Genomic DNA, 27,788 nt, shown 5'->3' on the forward strand with positions numbered 1-27,788 from the left:
TCCTATCGGCTCTAATAATAATATTGCAGTGGTGACATTGACAGTGCAGGTAAGGGGATTTTTGTGATTTTTGTAGTGCAACTCATGATTTGTGAGTTGTGCCCGTGGCTATGATGTGTGATTTGATGGTGAGTTTGGGGAGCCCCAATGCGAAAAGAGTGAGGATCCTTGAGGATCTGTGCTTCAAAACTACCTTTTTGGGCCATGGCGTTGCCAGGAAGCCGTGGATCCATAATTTTTATGGTGCAGGCTCTGCTCCTGGCTATGACGTGTGATTTGACAGTGAGTTTGGGGTGGCCCAATGCAAAAAGCGTGAAGATGCATGAGGATCCGTGGTTTGGAACCACGTTTTTGGGCCATGGAGTGGCCAGGAAGCCGTGGATCCGTGATTTTTGTGGTGGATGCTGTGCCCCTGGCCATGAAGTTTGATCTGATGATGACTTTGGGCTGATCTTGTGCAAAAATCACGAAGATCCATGGGAATCCATGCTTCAAAACCACGTTTTTGGGCCACGGTATGGCCAGGCAGGCATGCATCCGAGTTTTTTGTGGTGGATGTTGTGCCCCTGGCCATGATATGTGATTTGACAGGGAGTTTGGGTTGGCCCAATGCAAAAAGCGTGAGGATCCATGAGGATCTGTGCTTCGGAACCACGTTTTTGGGCCATGGAGTGGCCAGGAAGCCGTGGATCCGAGTTTTTTGTGGTGCAGGCAGTGCCCCTGGACATGATGTGTGATTTGACGGTAGGTTTGGGGTGGCCCAATGCAAAAAGTGTGAGGATCCATGAGGATCCGTGCTTCAAAACCACGTTTTTGGTCCAAGGTATGGTCAGGAAGCCGTGGATCCGAGTTTTTTGTGGTGCAGGCTGTGCCCCTGGACATGATGTGTGATTTGATGGTGAGTTTGGGGTGGCCCGATGCAAAAAGCGTGTGGATCCATGAGGATCCGTGCTTCAAAACCACGTTTTTGGGCCACGGTATGGTCAGGAAGCCGTGGATCCGTGATTTTTGTGGTGCAGGCTGTGCCTCTGGACATGATGTGTGATTTGACGGTGAGTTTGGGCTGATCTAGTGCAAAAAGCGTGAGGATCCATGAGGATCCGTGCTTCGGAACCAAGTTTTTGGGCCATGGAGTGGCCAGGAAGCCATGGATCCGAGTTTTTTGTGGTGCAGGCAGTGCTCCTGGACATGATGTGTGATTTGACGGTGAGTTTGGGGTGGCCCAATGCAAAAAGCGTGAGGATCCATGAGGATCCGTGCATCAAAACCACGTTTTTGGGCCATGGAGTGGCCAGGAAGCCGTGGGTCCGAGTTTTTTGTGGTGCAAGCAGTGCCCCTGGACATGATGTGTGATTGGATGGTGAGTTTGGGGTGGCCCGATGCAAAAAGCGTGAGGATCCATGAGGATCCGTGCTTCAAAACCACGTTTTTGGGCCACGGTATGGTCAGGAAGCCGTGGATCCGTGATTTTTGTGGTGCAGGCAGTGCCTCTGGACATGATGTGTGATTTGACGGTGAGTTTGGGGTGGCCCGATGCAAAAAGCGTGTGGATCCATGAGGATCCGTGCTTCAAAACCACGTTTTTGGGCCACGGTATGGTCAGGAAGCCGTGGATCCGTGATTTTTGTGGTGCAGGCTGTGCCTCTGGACATGATGTGTGATTTGACAGTGAGTTTGGGCTGATCTAGTGCAAAAAGCGTGAGGATCCATGAGGATCCGTGCTTCGGAACCAAGTTTTTGGGCCATGGAGTGGCCAGGAAGCCGTGGATCCGAGTTTTTTGTGGTGCAGGCAGTGCCCCTGGACATGATGTGTGATTTGACGGTAGGTTTGGGGTGGCCCAATGCAAAAAGTGTGAGGATCCATGAGGATCCGTGCTTCAAAACCACGTTTTTGGTCCAAGGTATGGTCAGGAAGCCGTGGATCCGTGATTTTTGTGGTGCAGGCTGTGCCCCTGGACATGATGTGTGATTTGATGGTGAGTTTGGGGTGGCCCGATGCAAAAAGCGTGTGGATCCATGAGGATCCGTGCTTCAAAACCACGTTTTTGGGCCACGGTATGGTCAGGAAGCCGTGGATCCGTGATTTTTGTGGTGCAGGCTGTGCCTCTGGACATGATGTGTGATTTGACGGTGAGTTTGGGCTGATCTAGTGCAAAAAGCGTGAGGATCCATGAGGATCCGTGCTTCGGAACCAAGTTTTTGGGCCATGGAGTGGCCAGGAAGCCGTGGATCCGAGTTTTTTGTGGTGCAGGCAGTGCTCCTGGACATGATGTGTGATTTGACGGTGAGTTTGGGGTGGCCCAATGCAAAAAGCGTGAGGATCCATGAGGATCCGTGCATCAAAACCACGTTTTTGGGCCATGGAGTGGCCAGGAAGCCGTGGGTCCGAGTTTTTTGTGGTGCAAGCAGTGCCCCTGGACATGATGTGTGATTTGATGGTGAGTTTGGGGTGGCCCGATGCAAAAAGCGTGAGGATCCATGAGGATCCGTGCTTCAAAACCACGTTTTTGGTCCACGGTATGGTCAGGAAGCCGTGGATCCGTGATTTTTGTGGTGCAGGCAGTGCCCCTGGACATGATGTGTGATTTGATGGTGAGTTTGGGGTGGCCCGATGCAAAAAGCGTGAGGATCCATGAGGATCCGTGCTTCAAAACCACTTTTTTGGGCCACGGTTTCGCCAGGAAGTCGTGGATCTGTGATTTTTGTGGTGGATGCTGTGCCCATGGCCATGATGTTGGATCTGATGGTGACTTTGGGCTGATCTAGTGGAAAAATCATGAGGATCCATGAGGATCCGTGTTTTTTAACCATGTTTTTGCGCCCCTGCGCCCCCCCCGAAACAGTGGGTGCGTGATTTTTTTTATGCTTTCTACAGAGTAAGACATGGTCTACAATATCATGGTGGTTTTATTTAATTTGAATGAAAAAATCATATGAATTCACGAGGATCCGTGTAGATCCGCATTTTACCTTTTTCCTCTTAATGCAGCGTTTTACGACCGCTCGCTCACGCTGCCACAATTCGTTTAATCATAAAAGCAATCGATTTCGACAACTTGGGAGAGAAGCCGATCAGGGCAGTGATTTCAGTCTTTCACAGAAATTGTGGGTGGCTCTTAAAAGAGCCGTTTGTGTTAAATGACGCCCCCCAGTGGAATGTCAATTCACTTTTTCTTAGGGGCGAGTTTGGGCTTGGATGCCTTCGGCTTGGCTTTAGCCTTCGGCTTCAGAGCTTTGGCGGGGCTCTTCGTTGTCTTCTTGGGCTTGGTGACTTTGGACTTCTTAGGGCTCTTGGCTGCCTTCTTGGCACCTCCTGCCCCCGGTTTCTTGGCCACTTTCTTGACGGTTTTCTTGGCCCCAGCACCTCCTACAGCCTTCTTCACCTTGGCCGCGGCAGGCTTCTTGCTCTTCACCGCTGCCGCCGGCTTCTTGGGCCCCTTGTCCTTGTTGTCCGCCTGCTTCTTATTGAGCTTGAAGGACCCAGAGGCGCCCGTGCCCTTGGTCTGCAGCAGGATCCCCCGGGTCACCAGGCTCTTCAGGCCCAGCTTGATGCGGCTGTTGTTCTTCTCCACGTCGTAGCCGGCGGCCGCCAGCGACTTCTTCAGCGCGGCCAGGGAGATGCCGCCGCGCTCCTTGGACGCCGTCACCGCCTGGGTCAGCAGCTCCGTCACGCTGGGGCCCGAGGCCTTGCGGGGCTTCGAGGCCGCCTTCTTCGTGGTGCCTTTGGGGGCCGCAGCAGCAGCGGCGACAGGAGCAACTTCAGCCATTATCGCAGTGAACCTTCTTCTTCCTCCACTCCGAAATCTGAGCGCGAGCAGCGGCTCGGAGCTCCGTATTTATAGGGGATGAGCCGCGCTCTGATTGGTGCGTTTCGGGGACGGCGCGTGCATGCCAATACCTGGCTCGGGGCCTTTGCCGCATTGTGCTTCTTTATCCGCTTAAAATGTCAATTAATCGAAATTAGCTGCACGGATAATTTCGGTTCCGGGAGGGATCGATGGGGAGGATATGTGCGATTTTAAGGATCTGGTTTTCGCGTTCGGGGGATGCAAGGCAAGCCTGGAAAACAGAGGGGAACTCAACCCTTGGCTAGTTCTTAAGCCTTCAAATATGTAAACATTTGCTTTTAAGTCAAAATAGCAAATGTTTCTTTGGACGGACACTTGTGGAAAGTATTTAATAGGATACTTTAGAGGGTTTCCTTTTCAGTAACCAAGAAAGGAACGTGTTTCGGCGGATTATTTCAAGACTATTGCTTATTTAATTGAGCCAAGTAGCACATCAGGCTTGTCTTATGAGGTGCTGTTTTCTGGACTTCAGTGAAAGGAAAGTGGTATCGTATAGTTGTTTTTGAACCAAGCTTCCAAGATATCCGTGGGAATTTATTGAAAGTCTAAACCACTGCTGCACAGAAACTGATCGGCTTTCCCCTGAAATAATGGTTAAGAAGGTTTGTCCGCTGTGTCGCCTGAGAATAGATATATCACGGATATAAAGGGAGTCTGCAACAACAATAACAACAGATGCAGACTTTCTGCCTTAGGAAACTGACAGTTTCTCCTACTCCACTCCAAACTGAAGTTTACAAAGAATAGATCCTTGTGGATGTCCCACAGCAGACAGGATCTGGGTGCCTTTGGTTTTTGCAAGTGTCTGAAAGTGAGTGTCTGAAGGCGGTTGGAGGATGGATGGCGGCTAATAGACTGAGGTTGAATCCTGACAAGACAGAAGTGCTATTTTGGGGGGACAGGAGGTGGGTGGGTGTGGGGGATTCTCTGGTCCTGAATGGGGTAACTGTGCCCCTGAAGGACCAGGTGCACAGCCTGGGAGTCATTTTGGACTCACTGCTGTCCATGGAGGCGCAGGTCAATTCTGTGTCCAGGGCAGCTGTTTACCAGCTCCATCTGGTACGTAGGCTGAGACCCTTCCTGCCCGCAGACTGTCTCGTCAGAGTGGTGCATGCTCTAGTTATTTCCTGCTTGGACTACTGCAATGTGCTCTACGTGGGGCTGCCTTTGAAGGTGACCTAGAAACTACAACTAATCCAGAATGCGGCAGCCAGACTGGTGACTGGGAGCGGCTGCCGAGACCATATAACACCGGTCCTGAAAGACCTACATTGGCCCCCAGTATGTTTCCAAGCTCAATTCAAAGTGTTGGTGCTGACCTTGAAAGCCCTAAACTGCTCAGTTTAGCTGAAGGAGCGTCTCCACCCCCATCGTTCAGCCCGGACACTGAGGTCCAGCTCCGAGGGCCTTCTGGCGGTTCCCTCACTGCAAGAAGCAAATTTACAGGGAACCAGGCAGAGGGCCTTCTCGGTGGTGGCACCCGCTCTGTGGAACGCCCTCCCACCAGATGTCAAGGAAATAAGCAGCTATCTGAGTTTCTGAAGGCAGCTGTGTTTAGGGAAGTTTTTTATGTTTAATAGATTTTTGTATTTTAATATTCTGTTGGAAGCTGCCCAGAGTGGCTGGGGAAACCCAGCCAGATGGGCAGAGTATAAATAATAAATTATTGTTATTATTATTATTGTTTTTATTATTATTAAGACTTCACTGTCAGTAATGAGTCACCTAACTATATTGTAACACCCTGAAATTTTATCCTTTTATCCCTGGCTATGGTGGCAATGTAGTCTCTGGGATCCATTGGCTGACATCTATGACTGGTGAGTGCTACATCAGACCCGGGAAGACTGGCAGTTAAATTGTCTACTCGTGATAAAATGACCTAAAAGTCACTCATTAGGTGATCTGAAGCCAGTCACTCCCTCTCAGTCTTGCCAACTTCACAAGCTTGTTGTGAGGTAGAAAATCAGGCGAAGATAAATTGTTCCTGCTTCTCTGAAAAAGGTGAAATGTATAAAACTGAAATTGATACAACACTGCTTCTGGACCCCTTGAACTGAATATACAAAATGTTTGATAGATATTTAAAGAAATTAATAGAAACAGATAATGCCACACAGCAGTGGCTACAACAATTCAATGGAATGTCATAGTAACAGACAATATCGTGGAAACAGCACACACAAAATGATATTTATTAAGATTTCAGAGAAAAGAATTACATAAAAACAAGAAATGCAAAAATAAAAAACAAAAATAAAAATACAAGAAAAATATAAAATACAAAATAAAAAAATAAAAACACTTACAAAGGAAAAGAAAAAAGAAAAAAATGAATCAATCTTTCCATGCCTTACATTCATATCCTTGTTTCCCTGACCTCCTCATACCTCCCTTTTTTGTATTCCAATTCAATTAGTTAATTCAGCAATTTCTTTCCCCAGCACACACAAAAACCCATCAACCCAGTGACATACAGTGGCACAATGGCACAATATCTTTTCTCCTTCATCAGTGAAAATTCTTAGGAAACTCTTATGAAAATGAATCACTTCAAAAAAATCAAGGAAAGGTCAGAAATCACTTTCTAAGCTGCTTAACAGTGCAAACCTATGCGTGTTTATCCGAAAGGAAGCCTCATTATATGCAATGGGCCTTCGTCCCAGGTAAATGTGAGAAACATTGCATTAAAAAAGAAAACCAGGGCTGCAGCATCCTCGTACATAATTAGTCACACCTGCTTTTTGGGAGGTCTCAGCCCTTAGGCAGACTCGAATACTATTAGGATAACATCAAATCAGGAAAACTGCGGATCAGCGAAGTCCTCGTTAGTATAGTGGTAAGTATCCCCGCCTGTCACGCGGGAGACCGGGGTTCGATTCCCCGACGGGGAGAAGCGCACATTTTGCCGGGGAGGCGCGGAAATGGTGATCGCAAAAACAATAGCTGTATATGTATTCTTACTATTATTCTATATTATTAATACCCATTAACAGTTTAAAGTGTTAGATTAAGAATGCTATACTCCACTGATCAGCACTGAACACAATACTAATATTTAATATACGATACAATCTCAGTCGTATGAAAGGGAACATAAAATCGCTTGCGGGTTCCAAAACTCAGACAGTAGCAGAAAAAAACAATCTTCCATGTGGTCAGCATTCAGTTAACAGGAAAATAGATACTGGCAGCGGTGGGATTCGAACCCACGCCCCCGAAGAGACTGGAGCCTTAATCCAGCGCCTTAGACCGCTCGGCCACGCTACCTTACGAAAGGAGTTCTTTTTCTCTCTCATTTTAGTTTGCAAGACTAAATTTTCTTTTGTTCTTTTGTGTTCTGTCTACTCGTCTAATCAGCTGCAAGCATGTAAACCGGCACTTTCTGCAATTCTCTGTACAATTCCAGCAGTATTTAAGTCTCACGCTGCGCTACCATTTGCTTCGTTCTGATTGGTCAATGGCTAACTTCCGTTTTTGTCCATTCGTGTCGCCGCGCGGGATATTTAAATAAAAATATTTAGTTTTCGCTCGCTACCGGGTAATCCCTAAGAAATTGAAACTCAGATTGAGGGAGCACAGCCCAGAAATGTATGTTCTTCATGAAATTAAGTCCACATATGTTGTGTCCTCGCCTTCATTTTATTAAAAGAATCCTGGAAACAACAAATATATTGTGAGCGAGGCAAGCTAGGGAAGGTAAAAAGAGAAAAGGAGGGAGACGTTGCGGCTTCAAATCACGTCCAATCCCTGCAAAGCGCGGGAGATTCAAATCCGGCAAGTGATTGGTCAACGCTGTTAGCCAATCCAAGCAGAGGAATTACAGTATAAATAGCCCGCCAAAAGCCGCTTTCAACATATCGTTGGTGTCAGCCGTGAGAGAAGGTGCTAATTTTCTATTCTTTTCGCCTTGTAGCTCTCTAATGGCTCGTACTAAGCAGACCGCTCGCAAGTCCACCGGCGGGAAGGCGCCTCGGAAGCAGCTGGCGACCAAAGCCGCCCGGAAGAGCGCCCCGGCCACCGGGGGCGTGAAGAAGCCTCACCGCTACCGCCCTGGGACTGTCGCCCTGCGAGAGATCCGTCGCTACCAGAAGTCGACGGAGCTGCTGATTCGCAAGCTGCCCTTCCAGCGTCTGGTGCGAGAGATCGCGCAGGATTTCAAGACCGACCTGCGCTTCCAGAGCTCTGCGGTGATGGCCCTTCAGGAGGCGAGCGAGGCTTACCTGGTGGGTCTTTTCGAAGATACCAACCTGTGCGCCATCCACGCCAAGCGGGTCACCATCATGCCCAAAGACATCCAGCTGGCTCGCCGCATCCGCGGAGAAAGGGCTTAAATCGGCACCTCTCGCTCAAAGAACAAAAGGCTCTTTTAAGAGCCACTACATACTCTCAAAATGGCTGGAAATTGCTCTTGCTTTCGGTGTCCCCTTCGGTAGGGCAAAATGCGAAAGCTGCGCCCGAAAATGCTGTTAACATTTTCTGCATATAACTTCTTCAGATATAAATATTAAGCGCTCTTAGGTCGGGGTGGTGGTAGATCCCTTTTACAGGATGCATATGTCCTTCATGATAGTGTGGAAAAATGCAAATATTTTTGACCACTTCGCTGCTTTAGGAGTCTTTTCAACCTTGAGACGCTGCTTAAAATAAATACCTACAGTAGGCCCATATTTGATCTTCATACACTTTCAGTGGGTCTATGTATAGGACCAACAGGGTAGAAAGCTTGGCCTATCTATGAGAAATTTTTACAGCCATTTCCGTAAAGGAACAGTTCCCTGCCTCATTCTAATTGCTTCCCTTAACCTAGAACTTTCTACTAGTATCAAAAGGGTCCTACACATTTGATTCATGCCGCTAATATATATATATTGCAGCTGATCTAACCTGCAGTTTAAAAATCCAGCTTTGCTGTTTCATGCTTAAGACACCTGGTATACAGTTCACAACTTTGGATTTCAACAGCATACTGGAAAGAATGCTGCGTCTTTGTGAAACACTGTACTATCAGCTACAACTAGGTAGGAAACTGCAATAGCTTGGTTTAGTTCTTGATTTAATAGCAAATTGAAGCACATGTGGTGGTTATCCAATACGCCAACCTTAAATTGCTTGGGTTAATTTTACGTTTGAATCTGCTGCAAGCATCTAGCACTTTTTTTTCCCTAAGTGAAAAGCAAGTACAGCTCTTCTAAAGAAAAGGTGGAGGGCTCTTAAAAGAGCCTTTGGGTTTAAGTGGAGTGTTGGGTTTTAGTTTACTTGGAGCTGGTGTACTTGGTTACGGCCTTGGTGCCCTCAGACACAGCGTGCTTGGCCAACTCCCCAGGCAGCAGCAGGCGCACAGCAGTCTGGATCTCCCGGGATGTGATAGTGGATCGCTTGTTGTAATGGGCCAGGCGGGAAGACTCGGCCGCGATGCGCTCGAAGATGTCGTTGACGAAGGAGTTCATGATGCTCATGGCCTTGGAGGAGATGCCCGTGTCCGGGTGGACCTGTTTGAGCACCTTGTAGACATAGATAGAGTAGCTCTCCTTCCTGCTCTTCTTGCGCTTCTTGTCGCCCTTCTTCTGGGTCTTAGTGATGGCCTTCTTCGACCCCTTCTTAGGCACGGGAACCGACTTCGCAGGCTCAGGCATTTTCAAAATCGGCCGCTACTTCTGTAGCGCAGGGAGAAACTAACGCCTTTTATGCCAGCTTCATGCAAATGAAGGGCTTGAAGCACTCGTTTTCTGATTGGCTGGTCGGGAGACTGTTTCAAATACTGCGTTTCTATAGGCAGAAAATACGTGTTTCCCATTGGTTCAAGAACAACGCTCCCTAGAGTTTGAATTACAAGCTCAATATGGTATTGGTCGCTGACTGGAAAGCTTGCATTGCTATCCAATCAAAAATGCGATTCGAAGCCACAGGCCAAATTGAGCAAAACGTTTCGGGCAAATCCTTTTAAAAAAGATAATACAATTATTAGATCAAAAAGGGTTAATTTTAGAGTCAGACTATCTGTTCCCATTAAAAATCAGACAAACACCAAATTTCCTTTTGAGAAACGGAATATAGTACTGTAAATTCGCAATAAAATTGCTGAGCACTCTCATGATTGCCAACTTCTTCGCCGAATTATTTTTTAAAGAAAGCCCTGTTGCTTTGTCTTTTACTCTTTAGCATTCAAAACGGAGGCTTGCAAGTTCCTGTAGGAAACCGTTTGATTACTGCACTATTTTGATTTCCCCCGTAGTTTCCCTCCCAACCCCCAAACCCCCGATAATCTCCCCAAACCTTCCCTTCCGTTCTCTTTCTCAAGGTTCAGGGACGGAAGTGTCGACCAATTTTTCAAGCACGGTTGCGCTTCTAAAAAAACGCCACCTCCCTTTTTGATATGAAGCTTTCCCAAATCAGATTCCAACGTGTTCTCATGATAATCGATTCCCTTAAATCCCCGGGGGGGGGGCGCCATTGATAATCGGATTAAACGGCTTCGAGCAATCACGTGCATTGCGTAGTTTTGGCAATTGCCCTATGGGGACTCGTTATGCCCCTTTTTCAACATGTATCGAAGGCATTAATAAAATCTTCAGGTGTGGGTATCTTCTGTAGGCTAGGACGATATCTAATCAGGAAATCAATCCTATTTTAAAAAATTAAAACGTAAAATTTCGTGTGCAAAACGTTTAATGGAGATGCCGGGGATCGAACCCGGGGCCTCATACATGCAAAGCATGCGCTCTACCACTGAGCTACATCCCCGCCCGCCATGAACGCTCTGGAAATATATATTGAAAAGGCATAGTTATTGTGCAACCAAAGAAAACCCGTATCTAAACTGCCCATGCTCGTTCAAGGCTACATTAGGTGCTTGTAACCTTGAAAAAAACCCCCAACAGGAACGATAAAACTTTTTACTTCAAGCCTTCCGTCCCTTCAGTCAGCTCTACTATGAAGTCAAGCCGAACTCTCGAGAATTCCCAATTCACTAATGCAGATGCAGAAAGCCTTTTAAAAAACAGAACTATTTTAGCGCATTTAACAGCTCTCTTACGGGCAAGTGGTGGCCCTTAAAAGGGCCGTTTGAGTTGCGAATACGAAATCAAGAATTTAGCCGCCAAATCCATACAGAGTACGACCCTGGCGCTTCAAGGCGTACACCACATCCATAGCTGTCACGGTCTTCCTTTTCGCGTGCTCGGTGTAAGTTACGGCATCGCGGATCACGTTCTCCAGGAACACCTTTAGGACACCTCGAGTCTCCTCGTAGATCAGCCCAGAAATACGCTTCACTCCTCCGCGGCGAGCCAGCCGGCGAATAGCGGGCTTAGTGATTCCCTGGATGTTATCACGAAGAACCTTCCTGTGCCTTTTGGCACCCCCTTTGCCCAAGCCCTTGCCACCTTTGCCACGGCCAGACATCTTGCTAAATCACAATCGGTTACAGTCTCACGAGAAACCAATGTAGCGTAAGCCTCTGCAGTTGTTCTTTTATAGTATCGGATCCGACCAGAGGGAAAACTTCAACGTTTGCTCCACCCACGCCTCTCAACCAGTAAAAATATGCCGCGGGTCTTCATACAATTCAACCTGCCGAATGACGTTTTTCCTAGTGAAGATAAACTGTTCTGTCAGCGTACATGAATTACAACTTCGGCGCTTTTGATAACACCCGTCCTAGATTCTTGGAAATCGAATTGCTGGTGATTTGTTGTTGTTTTTTTGACAAATAAATGGCTGGGCTGGGAAAAGCACGGCACGAGACAGAAATTCCACTTCACTTAAATCTATCCGCTAATTTTAACTGTGAACTAAGGGAATGGAGAAGAGACCAGAGTTAATTTAGCTTTAGCGCCCCTTGGTAAAAACTGAATATTTTATTATTAAGTTTCTATACTACTGTACGTTTCATCAGGATTACAGGGCGGTTTACAATACAAAAATACATAGCGAAAATAATAATAACCCCTCACACACACTTTAAAAGGCCACAACACAGATTGCTTAATTAGCCAAAGGTTTAGATCCTAAAACTGATAAGTGTTCTAGAACTAATTAAAAAAAAAACCTCTGTAAAGTGTACAAGCTGCAGCAGGAAGAACCTTGTTTTGAAGGCCAAACTAATGCCAGCGTACTGGAAGAAGCAAAGATCACCACTGTCGAAGAAATGATTCTTCAACATCAGCTTGACTGGTCATGTTGTGCGGACGCCTGATTATCGTCTTCCAAAGGAACTACTGTATTCGATACTTAAAAATGGAAAGCGTAATGCTGGTGGTCAGCAAAAGAGGTTTAAAGACTCTCAAGGCAAATCTGGAAAAATGTAGTATAAACACCAACAATTGTGAAACGCTGGCCTGCGAGTGCTCCAATTGGAGAACAGCCTTTACCAAAGGTATCATGGGATTTGAAGACACTAAAACTCAGGATGCAAGGGAGAAACGCGCTAAGAGGAAGGCACGCTTGGCAAACCCTCACCATGATCAACTCCCACCTGGAAACCTATGTCCCTACTGTGGAAGGATGTGTGGATCCAGAATTGGCCTCCACAGTCACTTACAGACTCACTGTTAAGACCGTGTTCGTGGAAGACAATCTAACTTGGCGACGAGTGATTGCCAAACACGAAGACAATGACTCCTAGGTAATAGGAATCAGAACTGCAGCTGTCACCTATCTTCATGCTACCAGAACACATTGACCGATAATATATTTGGAGGCTGTTGCGGGAGAGAATTGGGAGAACCTCAAGCGGAAAAGTAGTTTGAACCCCAGATAGGGAGAAAATAAGTTTGGGGAGGGTCGAATTCCTTCAAAACATGAGTTTTCAGATCTCACAGGTATTCTTGCCTTGATTAGACACTAAAAAAGTCACTAAATAGTCCCTGGGAAAAGACTGGATGAAACTCAAAACTGCTTTTCCTGCGTCCAATATTTATTTTATTGAAAAGGTTGTAGAGGAACACAACTACATACCAATATTTTACTATTCAGATTTAATACAATAAAGAAATGGATTCAGTTTCTAGTTTCACAGATCTGAAATCAGAATTAATATATGGTACAAAGTGCAGAGTGGGGGGGAGGAAGTGACCAGGCAACATTTTTGAGAGAAGTATAAAGTTGGGGAAGTGATAGGACTTCGTAATTCTTGATGAACGTTTGCTCAATGTAAGTTGTAGGTTCTATTGAGATTTGAACTTAAAAACGCTGGAATCAGAGTTCAAAGTGCTAAACATTACACCATAGAACCACATAAAACTAACTATATTATCAGATCCCAAAGCTGCACAAAAGAAAATGGTTAATTACCAATTAGAAAATGTGTATTTAGCTATTCAATGTGTGTGCTTATGCAAAGGATTAGTGGTAGGTTGATATGTTACCAGTTATTACAACAGAACAATGTTGTCTCCCAGAAAACAGTAACTTGCCTTTTCCTGTACTGGATTGGTAAAGTTCTTAATGCTTATTACACCAATGAAACCCCCAGCTTAAATGCTAGTAACTGTTGAACCAATTTAATAAGTTTTAAACTATTACTTTTGAAAGTGGTGGCCAGATTGTAGTAGATATTTTGGGTACAAGTTGGAAGCCCTAAGAAATAACTCAGTAGTGATTTCATCTTTTAAAATAATTTGTGTGGCTCTTAAAAGAGCCTTTTGGTTTAAGTGGAGGAGTTTCCCCCCCAAGTTTACTTGGAGCTGGTGTACTTGGTGACGGCCTTGGTGCCCTCAGACACAGCGTGCTTGGCCAACTCCCCGGGCAGCAGCAGGCGCACAGCAGTCTGGATCTCCCGGGAAGTGATAGTGGATCGCTTGTTGTAATGGGCCAGGCGGGAAGACTCGGCCGCGATGCGCTCGAAGATGTCACTGACGAAGGAGTTCATGATGCTCATGGCCTTGGAGGAGATGCCCGTGTCCGGGTGGACCTGCTTGAGCACCTTGTAGACATAGATGGAGTAGCTCTCCTTCCTGCTCTTCTTGCGCTTCTTGTCGCCCTTCTTCTGGGTCTTAGTAATGGCCTTCTTCGACCCTTTCTTAGGCACGGGAACCGACTTCGCAGGCTCAGGCATCTCGAAACGATTCCAGCAACCGCCGAGAGAGAAATGAAGTGCTCTTCGCCGCCGCTTGTATTTATACGAGTCTCATGCAAATTAGCACTTCAAACCCTCAAATTTCTATTGGTCGGCAATGTAGTATGCAAATAGCATGGAAGCGTTTGTTTATCATTGGATAGCCAAGGCTCCTTCACTTTAGCGCCAAAGGGAGTCCATTTCCTATTGGTTAAATCGAGAGTTCGCTCTCATTGGTTCAGTTTCCCCCGCCATCCAATCAGAAGTGCTCGTTTACAATCCGAGAAACGAACTAGGCAAATGAGAAGCCGCGCGGGAATTTTGAAGTTTTGCTCGCGGCTTATGGGATTCTCATTGGGCGTCGTTTGACAGCGATGAGTTTTTAGGATAATGGAAGGGATCTCAGAGGACCGACCAGTATCCCTGCTTTGCTTCCTTTTCGGATTAGATGCATGCAAACCAGACAATGAGCTCTCTGGAGCCTGCCGTTTGCTATACGCTGCTGCATTTGATCATGATGATCAGGAAAATAATCAAGCCCCTCCTGCTATTTGCCTTTATAGGTTGGGAAAGGGGAAAGATAAACACATCGGGAGGCTGCCCTGCCCCTCTTTGTCTCCTAGTTCTCCCAGCTGAGGGAAGTCAGGATGCTGAATGTATGTTAAGTCAGCTCTGTCTTCAGCCAAACCAGCCAGAGTAACACGTGCCCAAGGGCCAGTGGCGCAATGGATAACGCGTCTGACTACGGATCAGAAGATTCTAGGTTCGACTCCTGGCTGGCTCGGAAAGTGGGCAACTTTTTGGGGGAAGAGGAGGTTTTACCCCACGTTCATCTGTGAGCTAAATGGGCCAGTGTTCTGACTCGGTATAAGGCGATTTCCAAAGCAGGACCCGGCTTAGCTTGATGTTTATCATTGTGGCATCTGCAATGGAGGAGGATGTTCTGACAACGATCCTAACAAAGTGTCTCACCCTGCTCCTTGGGGTTTCAGTTTCTGCTCTACTGCTGCTTCCCACGAGGGGCATCTCCTTGCCCACTCTAAGAAGAGGATGCTGAGCTAAGAGAGGCCACTTTGGCCCAATCAACTTCTCAAGTTTGCATGACCCCTTTCTGAGCCGGCAGCATCCTTCCTCTTTCTCACCTCCAGCCCCACTCTGCTGCTCTGTCTTTTTCTCAAGCGCTTTGGTTAACAGGCAAAAGCACAGCAAGGACGGATGTGGTGAGCTCTGCTCTTTACTCCTGTGGTCAGCTTTGGGGACAGGCAGAATGTTGAGGCAGGCCGGCACCTAGGTCCCTGGCAAGGAACTGTTCTTATTACATTCTAATTCAATAATCCAGGTTTTTATCTGCTTTTCTATTACAGTTTCCTGGCCTTTATGTTGCATATTTGTTTTGATGGTGTACACACCAAGAAGCCATGCACTGTGCTCTTGAATTTGCAGGGGTGGGGACGGGTGCTTTCTCATGCCCCCCCCTCTCCACATTGTTGCATTCTGGCTACTTTGAAAATCACATAATTGTAGAGTTATAACCAGTGGCGTAGCGTGGGGGGTGCAGGGGGGGCCGGCCGCACCGGGCGCAACATCTGGGGGTTAGGGTTAGGGGGCGCAAATCCACGGGTTAGGGGGTGCAAATTACTTGCCTTGCCCCGGGTGCTGACAACCCACGCTACGCCACTGGTTATAACCCTAGTCCAGGGGTCTGCAACCTTTAAGACAAAAAGAGCCACTTGGACCCGTTTCCGAAGGAAAACAACCTGGGAGCCGCAAAACCATTGCGGCATTTAAAACAAATATATCTCCGGAGCCGCGATCCGACAGCGGGCGGGAAGGTGACGTCGGGACGGTGTGTGACACACGCACCGCCCCCATGCGACGTCACAGCCAGTACAGCGCCCGCCACAGTGGGGAGTGTCGGGGCGCACAATGCGCCTCCTCCCCTTGCTAGTATCCGCCCCGGAGCCACAGCAAAGGTGTAAAAGAGCCACATGCGGCTCCGGAGCCGCGGGTTGCAGACCCCTGCCCTAGTCCAACTCCTTGCAATGCAGGGATATGCAGCTGTCCCATATGGGAATCGAACTTGCAAACTTGGCATTATCAGTCCCATGCTCTAGTCTAACCAACCGAGGCTGAACTGAACGCTATCTATCTGCACTATCTATTTGAACACAGATAAAAACAAGTGATGGCGTTGTCACAGCTAGATCAGATGTGGTTAGCAGCCCTTTGATGGGGCTGAGTAAAGCTTATGGCCTATAGGCTCAGTTCTGCACCGAGCTCAGGGTTCATGTCATTGAAATTCTGCTCAGTATTGATCCAGAGGAGAACTCCAGCGTATCGTTAGCAGAGCAAAAACTTAAACACATTGCAGGATTCCCAAAAAGTAGACCAAAGGCAATTGATATTTCATCCAGCAGAGAGCTTTACTGAAGGCTAATGAGCATAATGGTCACAAATCCAATGTATTCAGGATTGGCACCGTCCATAAGAAATCCAGTTACAACAGACTTAACTTAAACTTACAATAACTTATAATAAGACTAAACCTTAACACTATATACAGAATTGGCGGAGCTGATTGGGAGAATCAAAAACCAGTGTGATAGAGCTTTCCAAAAAGACTGGAGTAAATTTGTACAATATTTGAAGGATAATTGTAAACAATTAACAACACTAGCAGGGTTGTTATGAAAAGACCTGTAACGATGATTACTGCCTTTTTATATTTACTCAAAATTTGTGATAATTGGAACAAGTGAAATGTAAATTGGAAGAGGTACAAATGCTAGGATATAGAAGTGAATTATGAAAACCATGAGGCGGGAGGGAGGGAAGTCAATTAGCTCATATGAGCAAAGAGTTAAGGTAACAATAATGATTTATTTAAATATTATAAAGGCAAATTGATATTTCATCCAGCAGAGAGCTTTACTGAAGGCAAATGAGCATAATGGTCACAGATCCAATACATTCAGGATTGGCACCGTCCATAGGAAATCCAGTTGCAGCAGTCTTAACTTAAACTTACAATAACTTATAATAAGACTAAAACGCTATATATAGAACACCACACCAGAAGGAAGAGAGACAGAAAGATAAAGTGAAACCTAGGCTCCTCTCAGCCGTATTATTATCCGTAGTCAGCATGACTTTGACAGAAGAAATAAGGCAGGCATGTTGAACAGGTAGATTGTGATCTGCCGGCAGATCACTGGACGTCTGTGATAGATCACCAGGGGTAGATCACTGCCAGTTTTTAACTGTGTGAGTAGATCGCGGTCTCTTGGGAGTTGGCCACCCCTGAAATAAGGGAATCAGTTTAAGTCAGCTGTATTCAGCTTCTCTGAAGGAACAACTCAAACATCATGAACCTTCTGCTTGTTTCTTTCACACAGAGAAAAGCTCCCAGTAACCCTCTCGAATTAAGCAGAATAGGAAAGATTTCTACACATCAGATCAAGAAATGCTAACTGGCAATGTGCTGGAGGGAAAGGTGTGGTGTTGCAGTTCCTGTCTCAGGGGTTTGTTTCAGCAGCACCAGCTTCTTGTCTGTCTTGAGAGAGAGAGCAGGGCAAGGAGGGAGTTGGGTCCCCCAGCCGTGGGTGATCTTTGAAGGATACGGACAGAGCATGAAGTCTGCCGCTTTTGTGACAGGTTGGTGACCTCTCTGCCCTCCTCAGATGGGGGAAATTTGCTTTCTATCACATTCACATTCACGCCATTTTTATTGCATCTCTCCTTTGTTCTGCACTTCCAGCCTGTCTCCAGATCCTTCTTGTGAAATCAACCCACCCAGGTAAAGTTGACTTCCATTCTTGTTTGTTGTTGTTGTTTAGTCGTTTAGTCGTGTCCGACTCTTTGTGACCCCCTGGACCAGAGCACACCAGGCACTCCTGTCTTCCACTGCCTCCCGCAGTTTGGTCAATCTCATGCTGGTAGCTTCGAGAACACTATCCAGCCATCTCGTCCTCTGTCATCCCCTTCTCCTTGTGCCCTCCATCTTTCCCAACATCAGGGTCTTTTCCAGGGAGTCTTCTTCTCTTCTCATGAGGTGGCCAAAGTATTGGAGCCTCAGCTTCAGGATCTGTCCTTCCAGTGAGCACTCAGGGCTGATTTCCTTAAGAATGGAGAGGTTTGATCTTCTTGCAGTCCATGGGACTCTCAAGAGTCTCCTCCAGCACCATAATTCAAAAGCATCAATTCTTCGGCGATCAGCCTTCTTTATGGTCCAGCTCTCACTTCCATACATCACTACTGGGAAAACCAGAGCTTTAACTATACGGACCTTTGTTGGCAAGGTGACGTCTCTGCTTTTTAAGATGTTGTCTAGGTTTGCCATCGCCTTTCTCCCAAGGAGCAGGCGTCTTTTAATTTCGTGACTGCTGTCACCATCTGCACTGATCATGGAGCCCAAGAAAGTAAAATCTCTCACTGCCTCCATTTCTTCCCCATCTATTTGCCAGGAGGTGATGGGCCCAGTGGCCATGATCTTCGTTTTTTTGATGTTGAGCTTCAGACCATATTTTGCGCTCTCCTCTTTCACCCTCATTAAAAAGTTCTTTAATTCCTCCTCACTTTCTGCCATCAAGGTTGTGTTATCTGCATATCTGAGGTTGTTGATATTTCTTCCGGCAATCTTAATTCCGGCTAGGGATTCATCTAGCCCAGCCTTTCGCATGATGAATTCTGCATATAAGTTAAATAAGCAGGGAGACAATATGCAGCCTTGCCGTACTCCTTTCCCAATTTTGAACCAGTCAGGTGTTCCATATCCAGTTCTAACTGTAGCTTCTTGTCCCACATAGAGATTTCTCAGGAAACGGATGAGGAGATCAGGCACTCCCATTTCTTTAAGAACTTGCCACAGTTCCAAGGGATGTAAGGGTGTTACTTTTTTATTTAAAAAATGTCACACACACCCCTTGTTACAAAATTAAATAGTTAGACTTACCGTACATGGCTGACAAAGAATGGGTAAAATACTAAACACATTATTTTTCAGTACACAATAATCTGGTGGTTACAGTAAACTAGTATAATGAATTCTTCAGCAAATCAACTTGAGTTGGAGGAGCTAGCTAATGAGTTGTGCTTGCTTATCTGCACCATACTGCAATATATGTTGTATTTCTCATCCATGTGTTGTCTCATATGTATACTTAATAAAATCACACCATGAAGTGTAAAAATTATACTGTTTGTTTCCCTCCTTTTCCGTTTTTGTGACAGCTTCTTCATTACAGCTGTTTGTCTGACTGTGTTACACCAGTGATCAATATTCATTAATTGCAAGTTTCTCTAAGTACTTGCTATTACCATTCTAGCTGCCGTTAATAAATGTGTTATCAATTCCTTCTTCATTGGTCCATATCTGAAGTATATAAATTAAGTGGTCGCTGGGGTTGTCTGAGAGATCTCTTTAAAAACTTCTTTCCAAAGTAGTTCTATTTGTGGACATTCCTACCACATATGTTGGTATGTGCGTATAATTTGCACCCTCTGCAACATAACAGAGGGCTATTGGGTTTTAAGGGAGGCACCTCAGTGTTAAATACCATCCATGCACAATTTTGAGAGAACTTCCTCAAGTCGCAGATTCAGGGCCGCATTTAGGTTTGATGTGGCCCTCAGCTACTGAAGGTAATGGGGCCCTTTAGATGTCCAGCTGTCCTTTGCCAACAACAAGTTGTTTTTGTTGAATATATGCTATATGATAATTTATGGACCTCATAGGTATCTAATGTCTTTTACACATAACAAATAGGAGCCTACGCGACACAAAACACTGTTGCTGTATGTAGGTTTTATTTTATTCGTTTTTTGTTTTTTGTTTTGGAGATGTACATCCTCTATTTTCCACCCACATTCTGATTCAATGTCTTTTTTTGTTTGATTATCCATATTTTTTACCAGCATCTTGGTTTCCCCTTTCTTTAATTTAAAGCCAACCAATTTTCCAGATCTATTTATCTCTTTTGTCACGCCTGGTATGCTCACTCTTGGTTGCTCTAAGGTTAATACAATGTCATCCGTGAACGCTTTTATTTTGTAATTTTGCTGGCCCACTGTTACTCCGTGAATTTTATTATTCATCCTTATATTTCTTCTCCTTTCTATGTTCCTTTCTATTTTCCACGGTTTACCTTTTCCCGTTTGGCCACCAGATGGCGCCAGAGACACTCCGGTACTTGACTGCTACTTATGTCTCACATCCCACAAGTAAAAATAAAAAAATTCCTTCCAGTAGCACCTTAAAGACCAACTAAGTTAGTTCTAGGTATGAGCTATCGTGTGCATGCACACTTCTTCAGATACACTGAAACAGAAGTTGCCAGATCCTTCTATATAGTGAGAAGGTGGGGAGGGGTATTACTTAGAAGGGTGGTGGGAATGGGAGATTGGCAGATAGCTGAGATGAGCCTGTTGACGACTCTTAACGACTGTAATAGGTCTTACAGGAAAAGGCAAGGGGTGAGAAGGTGAGAAATGGCTTAGTCGTGTATCATGAGATAAGAATCCAATGTCTCTGTTGAGACCAGGTCTCTCCATGGTTTTAAGTTTGGTAATGAGTTGCAATTCAGCAGCTTCTCTTTCCAGATCCCACAAGTAATACATGTTGTTGTTGATGATGTTGAGTTGTTTAGTCATGTCCGACTCTTTGTGACCCCCTGGACCAGAGCACGCCAGGCACTCCTGTCTTCCACTGCCTCCTGCAGTTTGGTCAAACTCATGCTGGTAGCTTCGAGAACACTGTCCAACCATCTCGTCCTCTGTCGTCCCCTTCTCCTTGGGCCCTCCATCTTTCCCAACATCAGGGTCTTTTCCAGGGAGTCTTCTCTTCTCATGAGGTGGCCAAAGTCTTGGAGCCTCAGCTTCAGGATCTGTCCTTCCAGTGAGCACTCAGGGCTGATTTCCTTCAGAATGGAGAGGTTTGATCTTCTTGCAGCCCATGGGACTCTCCAGAGTCTCCTCCAGCACCAGAATTCAAAAGCATCCATTCTTCGGCGATCAGCCTTCTTTATGGTCCAGCTCTCACTTCCATACATCACTGCTGGGAAAACCAGAGCTTTTACTATATGGACCTTTGTTGGCAAGGTGATGTCTCTGCTTTTTAAAATTAGAGACAAGTAGTACATAGGAAGCGCTTTTCATAGTGTGTGCCTTCAGTTTCCTTCTCAGAGTGTCTTCGTCCTCTGGTTTTCATTTGTTTGTTTCCTGACTGGCTGGGTTTCCTCTCCTTCTCCAGAGATCCCACCTGCAGCAATTCTTTCCTTGGATCCCCAGCACCCCGTCTACATCAAAGGTGAAAAGGTGATTCTCACTTGTTCGGCTCCTGATGGTTTGGAGGTGGCAGGATACACATTCCTCAAAGAACAGCAAGATCGGACCTTCAAGGAGTTGCCCAATAGTGGAATGGGGCCTTATGAGATTTTCCGTGTCAACGAAGATACTGTTGGGAATTACAGCTGTTTGTACTTTATCATGCCCTCAAGACAGCAAATATGGTCCCCACAGAGCAACCTTGTCTTTGTAGCCATGGCAGGTGAGCATCTTTGAATTTTACTGCTTGACATTATCTTGTTAATTTGCAACACAAGAGGGAGAGGAGCACTGTGTTCCGAAAGGATTTCAGACTGCCTTGAAGGTAATAAGGTACAGTGGAACCTTGGTACTCAAACTTAATCCGTTCCAGAAGTCCGTTCGACTACCGAAACCGTTTTAAACCCAAGGCATGGCTTCTGATTGGCTGCGGGAGCATCCTGCACTCAATCTGAATCTGCGTCGGATGTTCGGCTTCCGAAAAACGTTCAAAAACTGGAACACTTACTGGATTTGCAGCGCTCAGGAGCTGATTTGTTCGTCGACTAAGCCGTTCGAGAACCAAGGTACCACTGTACAGTGGTACTTCGGGTTACAGACGCTTCAGGTTACAAACTCCACTAACCCAGAAATAGTACCTCAGGTTAAGAACTTTGCTTCAGGATGAGAACAGAAATCGCGCTCTGGAGGTACGGCGGCAGCAGGAGGCCCCATTAGCTAAAGTGGTGCTTCAGGTTAAGAACGGACCTCTGGAACGAATTACCGTATTTTTCGCACCATAGGACGCACTTTTTCCCCTCCAAAAATGAAGGGGAAATGTGTGTGCGTCCTATGGTGTGAATGCAGGCTTTCACTGAAGCCTGGAGAGTGAGAGGGGTCGGTGCGCACCGACCCCTCTCGCTCTCCAGGCTTCGTGGACCTCTCCGCAAGCAGCGGGAGCGCTCCCACGGCTTGCAGAGAGCTGCCTGTTTGGGGGCTGGGGAAGCTCGAGCTTCCCCCACCCCAGCCCCGCGCCTGGGGGGGAAATAATTTTTTCCCCTTTATTTCCCCCCCAAAAAACTGGGTGCGCCCTATGGTCCGGTGCGCCCTATGGTGCGAAAAATACGGTAAGTACTTAACCTGAGGTACCACTGTACTAATAATGAAAGGAGCAGCATTCACATCCCCTCCAACATTTCCCTGATGAAAATAGGGACATCCTAAGGAAAAGCAGGACATTCCGGGATCAAATCAGAAGGTGAGATGGCTTCTGTCAATCCAGGGACTGTCCCTGGAAAATTGGGATACTTGGAGGGACTGCTTTAATTTACTGCATGCAACTTCCTTCAGAGTAAACATACTGTGGGTGCTAGCATGTGGGAATGTTTATTGTTGAGTTATTAAATGCCATGAGAATCTGTCTACTAGGTAATTTCATTTCCTACTGATGGCGTATATATTGCAAAGGAGCAACGCCTTAGGTGAGATTAGATTATATTCAAAGCTAGTCCTACTCAGAGTAGATGCATTGAAGGTAATGGGGCACGGCTAACTGAAGGCCATTAATTTCAATGGGTCTCCTCTGAGTAGGACTTATCTGGTTGCAACACATCATCAGGTCTGAATGTTTTTTCCAAGGGGGGGTTGAAATTTCTGGGGAAATTGTTCCCTGCTGAACCCCAGATTCGTAACACAAACTTCTTTGGGTGTCATAGTTGTCCACAGAGCTGAATAAATGAATCTTTATTTGCGTCAACCATCCGCCATAGCAATAAAACAACAATATGATATACAAAGAATAGAAATAAAAAGTCAATTATATAAAATACATTTTCGGGTTTTGAATCAAGAGTCAAATAGTGGATCTAGTTCTGATTGCCCCAGCTAAAAACCTTGCAACCTTTGCTGTCCCCTGCTCATCTTGATCTGCCAAGAGAAAGGACGCTGTGGCAGTGGCTGGGCGACCCAGAATGGACAATAAAAAGGGGTGATAATCTCATTCCTCAAGTCTTTATAAAGAGTGCAAGCCAGAAGGGCGTGTGCCGCTGATTCAGTACTGCCATCTCCGCAGGGACATAAGTGTTTTTCATGTGGAATCTGTTGGAATCGTCCCTCAAGTACAGCCGAGGGCAGTACATTCAATCTCGCGAGATTAAAAGCACGTCTATATTTTAGAATTGCTAGGTTATGCAGATAGGGTGCCAGAGAGTTGAAATGGGAAGGTAGAAAGTAGTCATACCATTGGCAAAAGTTTCTTATTGTGGCCAAGTTGTTCTGGCGCTAGGTCTCATTTAAGGTAAAGGTAAAGGGACCCCTGACCATTAGGTCCAGTCGTGACTGACTCTGGGGTTGCGGTGCTCATCTCGCTTTATTGGCCGAGGGAGCCGGCATACAGCTTCCGGGTCATGTGGCCAGCATGACTAAGCCACTTCTGGGGAACCAGAGCAGTGCACGGGAACACCGTTAACCTTCCCACTGGAGTGGTACCTATTTATCTACTTGCACTTTGACGTGCTTTCGAACTGCTAGGTTGGCAGGAGCAGGGACCGAGCAACGGGAGCTCACCCCGTCACAGGGATTCGAACCGCCAACCTTCTGATCGGCAAGTCCTAGGCTCTGTGGTTTAACCCACAGCGCCACACACGTCCCGTGTCAGTCTCATTCAGGCGCTGACAAATTAGACCGCTTGCTTTACTAAAACCCAAAGTGATTAGCTGTTGTGGTGATAAACCACAAGAGTGAAGGTTTTGATGGGCAATTTTAGTCCAGGCGCTCCTGTGACAATCTTGCAGCCACAGAGCTGGCAATTGACGAAGCAGAATGCCAGCGTCAGAGCCATGACTTTTCATAGAGCTGTCCAACCAAAATACATGCCTTCTCTTTAAAAGCCAAGTGGATCACAGTCTCTTAACCATTGAGCCTTGTCCTCAGCTGATTGCTTCTCCTTTGTGAACGATCACTCCAGATCACCCTGCCTCTCCAACGCTGAAAGTGAATCCTCCACCTGGAGCGGTGAACGAAGGGGACTCCCTAAACCTCACTTGCCTGGCCAACGAGGGAGAGACTGAGAAAAGATTCGCTTTCTACAGGGATGGACTTGCGATAACCTTCAGCGATGAAGGATCTGTGTGGAGCTTCAGAGAACCTGGAACTAACTTCTCAAATGCCTCTGTTAGCATCTTGAAAGCCAAGCTCAACCATAGTGGAGAATTTGCTTGCAGCTATGAGGAAGAGGTTGGTGGCCGGTGGGTGACCTCTTCCTGGAGCCAGACGGTGAAAATCATGGTGAAAGTCCCAGGCGAGTCATTTGGGGAAAGTTAGAGCTCAATTTAGCAGAAGGATATTCCATTTTTCTGTGTTGATTGAAGTATTAAGGGGGCGCCACTGGATGGGCCAGAAAAAGGGGGGAGATTGAGCAAAATGTCTGTCATTCCCTGTAACCTGTAAATGTCATCTATTTTATTTCCTATGCCTTTTGTTGTTGTTTAGTCGTTTAGTCATGTCTGACTCTTCGTGACCCCATGGACCAGAGCACGCCAGGCACTCCTGTCTTCCACTGCCTCCCGCAGTTTGGTCAAACTCATGCTGGGAGCTTCGAGAACACTGTCCCACCATCTTGTCCTCCATTGTCCCCTTCTCCTTGTGCCCTCCATCTTTCCCAACACCAGGGTCTTTTCCAGGGAGTCTTCTCTTCTTCTGAGGTGGCCAAAGTCTTGGAGCCTCAGCTTCAGGATCTGTCCTTCCAGTGAGCACTCAGGGCTGATTTCCTTCAGAATGGAGAGGTTTAATCTTCTTGCAGTCCATAGGACTCTCAAGAATCTCCTCCAGCACCAGAATTCAAAAGCATCCATTCTTCGGCGATCAGCCTTCTTTATGGTCCAGCTCTCACTTCCATACATCACCTCAGCCTTATTGTTGAGTAAGAGTGAGCAGTTCATATTTGAAAGGATTGAAAGGAGAGAGAGAGAGAGGTAGAGAGAGAAGTGTTATTTGCAGGGCTCAAACATTTTCCCTCTTCAACTTGTCTAGAAAAGTCTGGCACTAGTTACTTGTCCTGAAAGTTCAGAACTTGAATATTTATTTTGCATGACATTTGCTGCCTGTCTCGCATCCAAGGACAAGGAAGCCTTATTAAAAATGCAATAACCTAACCATTTTTCCTTTCTTTTCTCAGATCCTTCATCATCAACAGGTCCATCGCTGGCATTTGCATATCTGGCAGTCCCGTTTGTGATTCTGATGATTCTCCTCGTTCTCTACTTTGGACAGAAAAAGACTGGTAGTTATGTGATGGGTTTTGAGGATACTGTGATGCTTATGTGAATAATATTGTGTGTACCTTTTCCGCCTTTGTCTCTCTTTCTCTCCTTTTTGGAAGCAGGGAAATGCCAGCAGGATTCTGAGCCAGAAGAACAGCAGGCGGAGGAGGAGGAGGAGGAGGAGGAGGAGGAGGAGAAGGAACGGGGTGATCTTGAAACAGGGGAGCCCCAAACAGCAGTTTTGCAGGAACACGACCAAGTAAGCACAGAGATTCATGTGTAATATTAGTTACATCCATGGAAAAACTGCCTAAGTACCTTTATGGAATGTGGTGCTACTGCAAGATGCAATGATAGCCTACAAATGACCAAGCTCGTGGACAGAGATCTCTATTGTGTACTGCCTTTAGATACCTTCTAAAAGTCAGATAGTTGTTTATTTCCTTGACATCTGCTGGGCGGGCGCCACCACAGAGAAGGCCCTCTACCTGGTTCCCTGTAACTTTGCTTCTCGCAGGTAGGGAACCACCAGAAGGCCCTCGGAGCGGGACCTCAGTGTCCAGACTGAACGATGGGAGTGGAGGCGCTCCTTCAGGCCTACTGGGCCTTTGAGGCCATTTAGGGATTTCAAGGTCAGCACCAACACTTTGAATTGTGCTCGGAAACATACTGGGAGCCTATGATCAAGCACTAGGAAGTGGGGAAAAAGCTTCCTTCTCTGAGCTCCGGCTATGTAGGGTTGTAGGCCAACAGTAGGACATATGCTCTGCATGTAGAAGGTCTGAGGATCAATCCCACCGGCCTCTTCAGGTAAGGCTGTGAAGGACTTAGAAAGCTGCTGCCAACCAGTGTCCACAATACCAGATAAGGTACCCAGGGAGGTTATTTGCCAGGCCCCTCCTGCTTTCAGTGCTGACCAATGGCACCCTCACATTCCTTCTGTTCCCACAGGGCTCAACCATCACCTACGCCACCATCAAATTCTGCTCTGCTAAGTCTTGCTTAGGAAATGGGCTCCGACTGGTGGAAGAGGAGAAGGTGATGTACAGCGAGGTTCTATTTCCACCTATTAACAGAGGAAGAAAGTGAAGAGATTGTGGAAAGGAAAGAGATTGTGGAGTTCTGAGTGGCTGCCAAAGGATTCTACATCGCCTGCCAGTTGGTTTATTGCTCTCAGCCAGGGCATGGCTGAAGGCACGGGAGGTGCCCATCTTGCGGAAGCTAAGCAGGTCCGGGTCTGGTCAGTGTCTGGGTGGGTGACTAGCTGGAAACCACAGATGTGCTGCTATGATGGTGTCCAGTGATGGAAGAAAGGATGGGATGTAAATTTAAGAAAAGAAAACAGACAAATACGTGTTGGTTGAGGTCCTCCTCACGTTCCACAGAAATCAACGCAGCTTCTATTCAATAAAGACAATTCGATTCTTACAAGTTGAATTCTGATGTGATTAAAGATTTACAGTGTCATTTACAAACATGGTTGGGAAAGAGAAGAGGGCAGAAACATCTCAAAATGACAACTAATCCAGAATGCAGCTGCCAGACTGGTGATTGGGAGTGGCCACCAAGACCATATAAAACCTGAAAGACCTGCATTGGCTCCCAGTACGTTTCTGGGCAGAATTCAAAGTGTTGGTGCTGACCTTGAAATCCCTAAATGGCCTCAAAGGCCCAGTAGACCTGAAGGAGCGTCTCCACCCCCCCGTCGTCCAACACAGACACTGAGGTCCAGCGCCGAGGGCCTTCTGGCGGTTCCCTCCCTGCGAGAAGCCAAGTTACAGGGAACCAGGCAGAGGGCCTTCTCGGTAGTGGCACCCACCCTATGGAACGTCCTCTTTTCAGATGTTGAGAAAATAAAGAACTATATTACTCTTAGAAGATATCTGAAGGCAGCCCTGTTCAGGGAAGTTTTTAATGTTTGATGTTTCATTATGCTTTTATAGTTGTTGGAAGCCGCCCAGAGTGGCTGGGGCAAGCCAGTCAGATGGGCGGGGTACGAATAATAAAATTATTATAATTGTTGTGCTTCCTGCATAGTAATATGGTTCTCATGAATATTTATTTTTTAATTTAATTTAATTTGTATGCTACCCCTCAACCGAAGTTCTCAGCGTGGTTCACAGAATAAAACCGCAAAGGTCATAATAAGAACAAGAACAAAGCAAAACAATAACCCCCTTCCCAAAAACACATTTAAATAATTGCCTGGCACCTAAAAATGTATAATGAAGGCACCAGAAGGAGCCTCTGTGGGGAGAGCGTCCCACAATTGGGGAGCCACTGCAGAAAATGTTGCAGATATAAAATTTTGTGCTCTTTGAAGCA

General features: G+C 46.3%; 7 protein-coding genes across 7 annotated transcripts in view; 2 read left to right on the forward strand and 5 right to left on the reverse strand.

Annotated features, from left to right (window-relative positions):
• Positions 1-27,788, reverse strand: part of KIF4A (kinesin family member 4A) — a 102,561-nt gene that overhangs the window by 66,070 nt on the left and 8,703 nt on the right. The window lies entirely within an intron of this gene.
• Positions 3,034-3,806, reverse strand: LOC310691992 (histone H1.5-like). The gene has a single exon (XM_083472339.1). It carries the CDS (start codon positions 3,765-3,767, stop codon positions 3,165-3,167), a length of 603 nt encoding a protein of 200 aa, XP_083328465.1. The 5' UTR covers positions 3,768-3,806; the 3' UTR covers positions 3,034-3,164.
• Positions 7,511-8,288, forward strand: LOC310691997 (histone H3.2). Its single transcript, XM_083472343.1, has one exon. It carries the CDS (start codon positions 7,772-7,774, stop codon positions 8,180-8,182), a length of 411 nt encoding a protein of 136 aa, XP_083328469.1. The 5' UTR covers positions 7,511-7,771; the 3' UTR covers positions 8,183-8,288.
• On the reverse strand, positions 9,027-9,717 carry LOC310692457 (histone H2B 7-like). The gene has a single exon (XM_083473401.1). It carries the CDS (start codon positions 9,482-9,484, stop codon positions 9,104-9,106), a length of 381 nt encoding a protein of 126 aa, XP_083329527.1. The 5' UTR covers positions 9,485-9,717; the 3' UTR covers positions 9,027-9,103.
• On the reverse strand, positions 10,868-11,663 carry LOC310692461 (histone H4). The gene has a single exon (XM_083473405.1). The coding sequence runs from the start codon at positions 11,250-11,252 to the stop codon at positions 10,941-10,943; it is 312 nt and encodes a 103-aa protein (XP_083329531.1). The 5' UTR covers positions 11,253-11,663; the 3' UTR covers positions 10,868-10,940.
• Positions 13,446-13,922, reverse strand: LOC310691288 (histone H2B 7-like). The gene has a single exon (XM_083471013.1). The coding sequence runs from the start codon at positions 13,903-13,905 to the stop codon at positions 13,525-13,527; it is 381 nt and encodes a 126-aa protein (XP_083327139.1). The 5' UTR covers positions 13,906-13,922; the 3' UTR covers positions 13,446-13,524.
• LOC310692143 (uncharacterized protein) lies at positions 15,032-27,488 on the forward strand. The gene is made up of 8 exons (XM_083472753.1): positions 15,032-15,125; positions 17,301-17,559; positions 17,663-17,701; positions 21,152-21,448; positions 24,170-24,520; positions 25,379-25,483; positions 25,583-25,722; positions 26,415-27,488. Exons 2-8 carry the CDS (start codon positions 17,382-17,384, stop codon positions 26,550-26,552), a joined length of 1,248 nt encoding a protein of 415 aa, XP_083328879.1. The 5' UTR covers positions 15,032-15,125; positions 17,301-17,381; the 3' UTR covers positions 26,553-27,488.

Source organism: Podarcis liolepis (genome assembly GCF_965112155.1).
Source record: "Podarcis liolepis genome assembly, chromosome: 13".
In the NCBI taxonomy this organism is placed as follows: Eukaryota; Metazoa; Chordata; class Lepidosauria; order Squamata; family Lacertidae; genus Podarcis; species Podarcis liolepis.